This window comes from Mastomys coucha, unplaced genomic scaffold, assembly GCF_008632895.1.
Source record: "Mastomys coucha isolate ucsf_1 unplaced genomic scaffold, UCSF_Mcou_1 pScaffold22, whole genome shotgun sequence".
NCBI classification, from domain to species: domain Eukaryota; kingdom Metazoa; phylum Chordata; class Mammalia; order Rodentia; family Muridae; genus Mastomys; species Mastomys coucha.
In genome coordinates this window covers 28,920,569-28,931,649 of record NW_022196905.1, presented here as the reverse complement: position 1 = coordinate 28,931,649, position 11,081 = coordinate 28,920,569, and the positions used below count along the sequence as shown (strand labels likewise).

Sequence of the window (11,081 nt, the reverse complement as noted above, 5' to 3'; positions counted from 1 at the left end):
TAACTCCAGGGACTCCTTCTGCAGACCTACAAAGTTGAGTGAGCCTGAGGCACAGGGTCAGATTAAGCTCCACATTTCAGCCAGGCCTGATCGTAAAATGCCTGTAATCACCATGCATGGGATGCTGGGGCAAGAGGATTGCCGAAAGTTTGAGGCCAGTCTGGGCGACATAGTGACTGTTAGGACAGTCAGAGACACAGTCTGAGAAGCACCATAGCTGGCAAGCTCACAGAACACAGGAATTGCCCTCCTTCTCCTTCTCCAAAGGCCGCACTTCAACCCTGCCCATTTTCTGTTTGTTTCACTTCCCTATTCCTAAAGGACACTCTTATTGCTACTTCCTGGCCCATAGCATCAGCACTTGCCTTAGACAGCGATGCTCCATGACGCAGAGCCTTCATTCATAGCCTCCTGGTAGCTAGATTCCTCTCCTTGGCTTGATCCTCCTGGTGCTTTCATTTTAAAATGCTTTCATTTTACATTTGTTCACTTTTGTGAAATAAATAATTGAAATCCAACCAAATGCCCAGATCTCCCCAAAGGCCTTCCACTATACCAGACACACCATCATACTACAATAGACTTCTAAGTGTGGCACCCGCATCCCCACTTCACCAGTATCTTGCCACTGTCTTTGCACCCCCTACAGTAAGGTTCCCACTTCCTCTTTCTTGGTTTCCCTCTGTTTTTGGAGAAGCACACCCTCAAGTAGCTCCTGAGAAGGGACCATGTTTTCTAAGGACTCCTCCTGCTGCTGAAGACCAGTACTATGGCAGAATCCTGTGTCTCTGAGCTTTGTATTTTGTGGGTAGCCACAGTTCTAATCCTGGCCCTTTTTCTCTATACATTTCTAAGTTCCCTGAATCAAGATTCTCAGATTCCTGTAGACAAGCTTGAAGCACACATCCATTTGCCTTCTTGTATCTGAACATTCCGTCCATTCTTTTTTTTTTTTTTTTTAATTTTTATTTTCTTTTTGTTTTTGTTTTTCCAAGACAGGATTTCTTTGTCCTAGAACTCATGCTGTAGACCAGGAAGGCCTTGAACTTACAGAGATCAGCCTGCCTCTGCCTCCCTAGTTCTGGAATTAGAGACACTCACCACCGCCATTGGCTTCAAGTCCATCCTTTTAACCTGTATCTTAGAGTGGTTTGATAAACACCATTACCAAAAGCAACTTGGAGAGGAAAGGGATTTTTTAATCTTACAGTTTATAGTCCATTATGAAACGAAGCCATGGCAGGAATCTAAGATAGGAGCCTAAGACAGGATCCTAAGACAGGAGCCAAAGACAGGAGCCTAAGACAGGAGCCTAAGATAGGAGCCTAAGACAGGAACCTAAGACAGGAACCTGAAGACAAGAACTGCAGAGGCCATGGAGGATGATGCTTACTGGCTTGTTCCCATGACTTGCTCAGCCTGCTTTCTTATAGAGCCCAGGACCACCAGCCTAGAGTGCCACTGCCCACAGAGGGCCCTTCTGCATTAGTCAAGAACATTCTTGCATGGGCTAATCTGATGGAGACATTTTCTCAGTTGAGGTACTTCCTTCTTCCTGACTCCAGCTTGTGTCAAATTGACAAAAGCAAACAATAAGCCAGGCGGTGGTGACACATGCCTTTAATCCCAGCACTTGGGAGGCAGAAGCAGGTGGATTTCTGAGTTTGAGGCCAGCCAGGACTATACAGAGAAACCCTGTCTTGGGAAAAAAAGAAAAGAAAAAAGAAAAACAAACAAACAAACAATAAAACAACCCAAAGAGTTCAACCTGGAAGCCCACTTTTCTTCCCTCGTTCTTGCTTCCTAGGTCTTTTATCATCCAATGTTAGACTCCTAGACTTTTCCTTGAATATCTCTTTCTCTCTCATACACCTTTTTTTTTTTTTTTTTATCAATGTTTAGTTCTACTTTAAGATTTCCTTGGGCTGGCAAGATGACTCAGCAGGTAAGAGCACTGACTGTTCTTCCAAAGGTCCTAAGTTCGAGTCCCAGCAACCACATGGTGGCTCACAACCACCCGTGATGAGATCTGACACCCTCTTCTGGTGCATCTGAAGACAGCTACAGTGTACTTATTTGTAATAATAAATAAATCTTTGGCCTGGCAGTGGTGGTGCATGTCTTTAATCCCAGCATTTGGGAGGCAGAGGCAAGCGGATTTCTGAGTTCGAGGCCAGCCTGGTCTACAGAGTGAGTTCCAGGACAGCCAGGGCTATACAGAGAAATCCTGTCTTGAAAAAAACAAAAACAAAAAGAAAAAATAAATAAATCTTTGGGCCAGAGCAAGCAGGGACCAAAGCAAGCAGAGGTCCTAAATTCAATTCCCAGCAACCACATGAAGGCTCACAACCATCTGTACAGCTACAGTGTACTCATATACATAAAATAAATAAAATCTTTTTTTAAAAAAGATTTCCTTTATCCTGGGCTGGTATAAGAAGATAAAGGTTCTGGTTGCCAAACCTTCAGGGATTCATGAAGTGAGAACCAGCTCCTGCAGGTTGTCCCCTGATCTCCACAAGCATGTCCTTGCTCTCTCTCTCAACAATCAATTATTTTAATAAAGATATTCTCAATCTTATCCTCCAATTCTTCTATTGAGTTTCTATGCTCATGTACATATATACATATGTATTTTTCTAGGGCCATATATATACATTTATGTATATACATAGGACAATGTATATACATTTCAAGATATATGTATATACATATACATATTGAACTTCTATAATCAAGTGTGTATGCTTGTCTCTCTATGTATATATGTATATGTATATATATTTTATATAGAGACAGAGAGACAGAGAGAGAGAGAAAGAGAGAGAGAGAGAGAGAGAGATAGATGAGACAGAGAGTGAGAGAAAGAGAGAGAGAGGATCTCATGTAGCTCAGGCTGACCTTGAACTCACTGTGTAGCCAAGGATGACCTTGAACTCCCAATTGTCCTGCCTTCCCTTCCTGAGTGATGGGATTACAGGCATGTGCTTCCCACCCCAGTATATTCAGTGTTGAGGATTGAACCTAGGCTTCCAAACATGATAGGCAACCGTTCTACCAACTGAGCTATATCTGAAACTTCCAGAATCATATTTTTAAATTTTCAAGAGTAATTAATATTTTCTAAACATTCTTTCTTCTCAGCACCCAGTTCTAATTTTTTCAAGAAAATGTACAAATTTTTCTCTTTGCTTCTTGAGGGTATTGATCACATGTTCTAAGCCAGCTATGGCAGCACACACTTGTAGTCCTAGCTATCAGAAGGCTGAGCTGAAAGGTGGCTTAAGTCCATTTCCCTGGCCCCAGGCACAACTTTTAGGATGTGTTCTCGGCAGACCTTAACATACTTGTAACCCACCTACCTATTGTCTCCACCAATGTAATTGGTAAATATCTTGGCTCATGACTTTCTCTGTTCTATAACAGAATCTCATTTAGCATATAGCTGCTTCCTTAGAAGAACATGTTTTCTGGAGCAACTTGAGTTCATATCTCTGGGCCATTGTTATTCATACTTGACTCTGGAATGAACTCTCTCTTTTTCCGTTTGAAGTGAGGGCTGTGCTTTGCCTGGACAAACACATTTCAGTCCCTCTGAAAGAAGAGGATTATAACACAGCATTGTGTCTGAATATGCCAGAGCCCCTGTTTCCATGACCAACTGCAAACTAAACATAGTGTTTTGACTTTTGCAGCACCCAGGAGGGCCCAACCTGGACTACCATTTTAAATTTCCCTGAACTCTTACCCTGGAGAACATGACTGGGGCTCAGGTCTGTTCTCTGATCCCAACTTGAGGCCCTGAATATAGGAACCTACTTCAGCTCACTGCAGAGTGCTGTATGTTCCACACCAGGGCTGCACACACAGCACTGTTGCCCTTTGTGAGGCACAGCTATAGAACTTACTCCTAAAGAGTGGTCTAGAAGTGGGGCCCAGGCGCTGGGGATTCACATCTCCACTGTCAGGACAGGGTGTGTGTGTGTGTGTGTGTGTGTGTGTGTGTGTCCATGTGTGCATGGTGTGTCTGAGTGTGTGTCTGAGTGTGTGCACGCATGTGTATGTGTACATACTCTTCCTCTGAGGAAGCAGAGGGCAGAGCTACCAAATACGGTGCTACAGCTAGGGAGCCATGAGCAGCACTTGTCTGTTCTGATGTTCCCATAGTGCTTTAGCTGAGTAGGGGAGAAAGGCTGTGTGTATGGAAGTGAGGCCAGAAAATAGTCCATGCTGCCCATCACACTAGGAGAAAAAAAGAACACCCCAAAACAGAAATAGTATCTTTGGACTGTGTCTTACTCAATGCAACCTGGGAAAAGAAAAATAAACCTCCAAAAAAAAAAAAAAAAAAAAAAAAAAAAAAAAAAAAAAAAAAAAAAAAGGCCAGGCAGTGGTGGCACACACCTTTGCCAGAGTTATACAGAGAAACCCTGTCTCGAAAAATAAAAAATAAAAAAGAAAGAATAAGAAAAAGAAATTGGCTGTATTCTAGCCTTCTCTTAGCATATTTTATAGATAAATGGAACAAAGGCATCTTTAGTTCAGTGTTGTTCCGCTGGACAGGGCCTTGTCTTTCTGGCTGTTTTTTCTTTGTTACTGTCTTCCTGTATAGTGAAGAAGGAGGGTTCCTGTTCGCCAAGGCCATTGAGTCTTACATTGAGTCCTCCCATTTAGATGACCTCTAGAACTCAGAAAAACTAATCGTTATGGCATGTGTGGCTGAGCCGCTCAGGATGCATACACCTGCGCATACATACCTGATGCACACATCTGGAGTACAGATGCTGACTCACACTTCCTAACACCTCCTGCAAGACTTCCCCTAATGCTCGGAGCCCATCCCGAAGGAGAGCCTGGGTTCACCTCTGAGTGCAGTGAGATTGTTGAGTTAGATGAGGCACTTTGGGACAACAGTAGTCATAGCTTGCCCCAGAAATCAACAGGCATCAGGATGCATAGGTGTCTCTCACTGGGTGACCAGAGACTTGGGCACCTACATCTAAGTGCCCAAGGTTTAGGGAAGAGACACCTCTAACCAGCCACCCAGGCTCAGATGTGTAAGCCTACTAGAGTAGGTGGGGTTAATGGCTGAAGTTCTAGTCCCCAAGCCTTTATGGCCACACTGCCCCCTTGTGGACACTTCCCTGGAAGGATCCTCATACTTGTGAAGGCCTCAAGTGTTTGTGGGAATGCTACAGCAGTGTATGTCTATGAGCTTTGAGGTGTGTTGAAATCAGGCCAGTCACCAACCTCACTGGCCACAGATTCACATATGAGCCCTTCCCCCTAAGAGGGAGGCCTTTGCTTCTTACACAGCTTCCTTTTGGGCTCAACTGGCCCTTGAGGTCACAGGACAGGGCTGAAGTTCTAGCATTCAAAATAAAGCAGGAAAGAATTAGGAAAAGTTGCAGATTCCAAAGGGACCTGTGTGAGAGTCAGAGGAAGAAGCCTTCGAAGAATCAGACTGATAACTGTCCACCAGCAAATTAAGCCAGAGTTGGGTCAGTGACCTGTCCATTTGCTCCACAGGATCACTGGAAACTCACGGCCCATGGGGACTGAAAATGAGAGTTCCTTTCTGAGACTTTGAGATCTCCAGTCTCCTATCCCACACTTGGGAACCCTCCCTTGTCCATTGTATCCCTTTCTTGGGAACCCAGCTACCAGGCTCTTCATTCTTTACATTGCAACAGATACACCACCACCACCACAAAAACACTTGCTATTTAGCACAGGCTGGTCTCAAATGTATGATCCTCCTGTCTCAACATCTTGAATTTTGGGATCATGAGTCTGTGCAGTGGCTCACCCAATCACCCTCTTTAAGGTGGGATCCTCCATTCCCTTTCCTGGCCCTCCTTCTTCCTCCCATATCTTCCTTATTATATTAGTTATTTTTCTTGTTGTTGATGCAAAATACCTAAAAATAAAATAAAATAAAATCCAAACCAGCGGGGCAGTGGTGGCACATGCCTTTAACCCCAGCACTTGGGAGGCAGAGGCAGGCGGATTTCTGAGTTCGAGGCCAGCCTGGTCTCCAGAGTGAGTTCCAGGACAGCCAGGGCTACATAGAGAAACCCAGTCTCGAAAAAACAAACAACAACAACAAACAAACAAACTTAAGAGAGGAAGGGTTTGTTTGGGCTCCTGATTTGAGCGGACACAATCACTCAGAAGGAGGAGGTATGGCAGCTGGAGCAGGAGGCCACATCTCAGGAAGCCAAGGGCCATGAACAGTGATACTCAGCTCACTCTCTCCTTCTTATCCAGCCTGGAGCCCAGCACATGGAAGGTGCTGCCTCCATTTAGGATGGGTTGCCTTTCCTAAGTAATCCTCTCCAGACACCTCATGGGCATGCCCCCAGGTGTGTTCCAGTTAATGATGATTATTAACCAAGGAGCTTATAGAAAGTTTCCCTACCTCCTGGACTGGACACCTGTCTCCACTACTAGACTATTCACCTATGACTCTCTAGGGCCCAGGCCCTGTAGCTGAATTGCAGTTGAAGGCACATGTATGCTGGGTACTTCCTGTATGAACCTGCAGAATCTTAACCACGTCACAGATGGTAAGTGTCCTTAGAGGTCTGGAATCTCTCATCTACAGTTCTAAAGTCCCCAAAAGCTAAGAAACCCAAAGTGTTTTTCTTTCTTTTTGGGGGGTGGGGTGGGGTTGGGGATGGGGGTGTTCTGAGACAGGGTTTCTATGTATAGCCCTGGCTGTCCTGGAACTCACTCTGTAGACCAGGCTGGCCTTGAACTCAGAAATCTGCCTGCCTCTGCCTCCCAAGTGCTGGGATCAAAGACGTGCGCCATCACCGCCCGGCCAGAGTGTTTTTCTTAAATCTGGTGCAACAGCTAACTTGAGTCTTGTCTTCCTTAATCTGACTGGTCTCTGACCTTCCAGAAGCTGACTTGTCTTGTGGGGCCTAGAGAGGCCCTAGTGGGAGTGCTGAACTATATGTCAATTGTTCCATTACTACGAGACAAAGGATTTCAAATGTAGCTGGGGATGGTAGCTCTAACTAGAATCCCAGAACTCAGAAGGCTGAGGCAGAAAGATTACCTTGAGTTTGAGGCTAGCTTGGTTTACAAAGTGAGTTCCAGTTTAGTCTACAGAGAGATACCCAGTGTCAAAAAGTAAAGAACGAGATGCAAGCATGATAGCACACACCTTTAGTCGTAGCACTTGGGAGACAGAGGCAGGCGGATCTCCATATGTTCCAGACCAGCCTGATCTACATAGTGAATTCCAGGCTAGCCAGGGCTACAAAATGAGATGCTGTCTCAAAACCAAAACAGAGGAGAACAAAAAAATAAAGAACAAACCAAAAAGATCTTCAAGGGCACTGCAGAGATAGTAGCCTAGTGCTGTGCAAGCAGATAGCCTGAGGGCTAAGGGGATAGCCCAGCGGTGTGCAAGCAGCTAGTCTGAGAATCTGAGTTTGGACTCATAGCATCCATGTGAAACCAAGCATGGTTACACATATCTATGACCCTCTAGCATGGAGCCTGGGGTTGGGGATGGAGACAGGTGGATCCCTGGAACTTGCTGGCCAATCAGTGTAGCCAATCTGTGAGTTCTGGGTTTAGTGAGAGACCCTGTCTCAAAAAATAAGGTGAAGAGAAACAGTGGAAGACACTCAACATCAACTTTTAACCTCTACACACACACACACACACACACACACACACACACATGCGTGCTATATATACATACACACATATCACACACACATACATGTATTGTATATATACTCATATACATATCATATCATGCACACACACACACACACATACATTTTTAAAAAGAATCCCAAGTGTTAGCAGCTTGAAGCAACATCACACACATTTATTATTCTGCAGTTTGCCAGGAGCCTGGAGTATACCGTTGTAGAGGTCAAGTACTCCTTGTTGTGTGGGTCTTGCCCATATGCACAGATAGTGGAAACAGGACTCCTTTTGTTATTGTTGGTTTGGTTTTTTGAGCTAGGGTTTCTCTGTTATCCCTGGCTGTTCTGGAACTCAGTCTGTAGACCAGGCTGGCCTCAAACTCACAGAGATCCATCTGCCTGCCTCTGCCTCCCAAGTGCTGGGATTAAAAGCCTGTGCCATCACTGCCTTCCAAGAGTACTCCTTTTTAGAAGATGGTTATCTTAATTATGTGCACCTATGTAAAGTCAAAGCTTTTGAACTCCAAGCACATGCGGCCCAGAAGCATTTGAATAAGTTTCTGTGTTGTTTAATGTTTATTTTGCATTTCACAACCAGGTTCAAAAGCACTTGAGTGATCTACCCTAGGCCACACATGGCAATAATAGTGAAGAGTTAAAGCCATATATCAGCTCTGGGCCAGGGTTCTTCTGTGTGATACCCACTCCCAACCCCCCTTCTCCTTCATCCCACAACTGCCTCAGTCAATCAAAATGACTTGACCATAGCAATGATTCTGCTGGACAATCATTTAATATGCAACTCGTGGAAGTTTGAATGAGAACAGTTCCATAGGCTCATGTTTGGACACTTGGTCCCCAGTAAGGTCGGGAAGGATTTAAAAGTATGGCCCTGTTGAAAGAGCTGTGTCATTATGAGCAGAGCGATTATTGTATTTCAACATGCTCTCTGCTTCCTGCTTTGGGACCAAGATGTGAGCTCTCAGCTTTAAACATCTGACCCTTAATCCCACTTAAATGCTTCTATAAGCTGCCTTGGTCCTGGCATTTTATCACAGTAATAGAAAAGAAATACGCACCCATTCTCTAGTGCCAAAACAGCCCTACCAGGTAGGGAAGGCAGCTGTGACCCATCTCTTCTGAACAGGAGTTTTGGGCTCTGAGGGCTAAGAAGGAACTGAACATAAGTGATCCAGGTCTCTGACTCCCAGTATCCATCTCATAAATTCTTGGCAAGGTCTGACTTTGCTTATAGTTTGATACTTGCAAGTGAGTGTGTTTCTACAGGCTCAACCAGAGCTTGGCTTGTGAGCAGACAGGATATTGAGAACAGGAGACAGAGCAGAAAAAGAGAAACACATCCTCACATAGGGAGGGGACCTCCATAAGATCTTAGCAAGGAGGTTTTGAAAGATTCTCACGGAGGAGAGACTTCCTAGTAGAAAAACAGTGTTCGCATGGAAGCTTTGGGAAGGAAAGGGCCAGAGCCCTCCTGTGTTCGGCTCAAAGAACAGCTTCTAGTGCTAAGGCCATCATAACTCGAATTTAGGGGCATGCTGGGCTTTAGTGGCTGGCTCTGGGCTCCATCATGTACTCTGGATGGGAAGTGTCCCTGTATGAAGAAACACATGCCAAGTCCCTGAAGAGGAAGGAGCCCAGCCAATGAAACCTGACCACACTCCACATCCAATGTTTGAAGTCCTTTGATTTATTTGCTTTTCTTCAGCTGCTGTACCAGAGGATACCTAACTCCAAACCCTGGTCGCAAATGGGATCTCACTGCAGGAAAATTACTCAAACTCAGGGAATAGAGACGCGATGATAAGCCCAGGACTGTGGGCAGACAGCACCTAGAATGGAGCTAGCGTGTGAAGAGAAAGTGAGATGAGATCATAGAATAGGAGGGGCGGGGCCATCTGTGGGCGGGGGCGGAGTCAGACTCCAGGCAGTGGGCGGGGCGGGACCAGCTGGGGCTGGGGTGGAGTCGGCTCTGGGAGTAGGCGGGGCGGGAAAAGTTCCGGGAAGGCCGGTTATCGCTCCCCCCGCCTGGATAAGTTGGAGACGCCCAAGTCCCCGCAGAAGGCCCACAGCCATGTCGTCTGGGGATCCAAGATCTGGTAGACAGGACGGGGCCCCGCGCTCTGCCGCAGCGCTCTGTGGCCTGTACCACGAGGCCGGCCAGCAACTACAGCGCCTGAAGGATCAGCTGGCCGCCCGTGACGCCCTCATCGCGAGCCTCCGCACCCGCCTCGCGGCTCTGGAAGGGCACACGGCGCCATCACTCGTGGACGCACTTCTGGATCAGGTGGAGCGCTTCCGTGAGCAGCTACGGCGACAGGAGGAAGGCACTTCGGAGACCCAACTGCGACAGGTGCGGGGCGGGCGGGAGCTGCAGCCTAAGGCGGCCTGGGGAGCTTGTTGGAGAGTGTGCTGTGGAGTCCAGAGGAGCGCGAGGTCTTGAGGGTCGCGAGGATATGAGGCTCGAGGTGAGGGTCTGAAGAGCTCGAGGTCTGGAGCATGGTGGTTTAAGGGATGCTCTGGGGTTTGAAAGGAGCTGGGTTATGAGGGACACGAGATCCTGAGACTAGTGGGTCCTAAGGAGCGCTAGGTCCGTCCTGTGGTTTCAAGGTCTGGAGGATTTGGGGATCTGAGGCGTCCCTGGGAATCTTGGGGTCTGAAGGCGAGAGTCTGGGTAGTTCAGGTTGCTGAGCAGTTCGAGATTCATTCGTAGGCCCAAGGGGATATGCACAGAGTCTCTGGGGCACCGGGTTCTGGTGAGCACCAGGGTGGTAGGGGTATGACGTTTGAGGAATACCAAGACCCGATGTCCTGCTGAGGTTCTGAGTACTTCTGAGGGACATATAATGGGAGGTTAATTTGGGACTCCCTGGGTCTCTCGACTTTGAGGGGTGCTGCTGTGGGAAACTTGCTCATGAAGTTTTCTGGGGGCGGGGGTTCTGAGGACTGTGAGGGATCCTGGAGTGCTGGGATCTGTGGGGCATCATGTTCTGAGGTAGCCTTGAACACATGGTTCTTTGGTAGTGAGCTTCTCCAATATGTGCTCCGCGTCCCAAAAGAGTGTGTGCTTTGTTGCTTTGAAGAGATACCATGACCAAGGCAACTCTATAATAGAAAGTATTTAATTGGGGTCTGGCTTATAGTTTCAGAGGGTTAGTCCATTATCATCATGGTGGGGAGTATGGCAGCTTGCAGGCAGGCTTGGTGCTGGAGAAGTAGCTGAGAGCTACATCCTGATCTGCTGGCAGAGAGAGAGGCCTGGTGTGGGCTTTTGAAACCTCAAAGCCCATCCCCAGTGACACAGTTCCTCCAACAAGGCCACATGTCCTATTCCTTCTCAAATAGTGCTACTCCCTGATGATGAAAAAATGCAAATATATGAACCTGTGG

General features: G+C 46.6%; 1 protein-coding gene across 2 annotated transcripts in view; it reads left to right on the top strand.

The window, feature by feature from the left end:
* The first annotated feature begins 9,622 nt into the window (after positions 1 to 9,622).
* Tnip2 (TNFAIP3 interacting protein 2) overlaps positions 9,623 to 11,081 on the top strand; it is an 18,199-nt gene continuing 16,740 nt past the window's right edge. For both annotated transcript variants that reach the window (XM_031341302.1, XM_031341301.1), the window contains exon 1: positions 9,623 to 10,044. In XM_031341302.1, the coding sequence (XP_031197162.1) occupies positions 9,766 to 10,044 (279 nt within the window). In that variant the 5' untranslated portion in view covers positions 9,623 to 9,765. The remainder of the gene's footprint in view (positions 10,045 to 11,081) is intronic.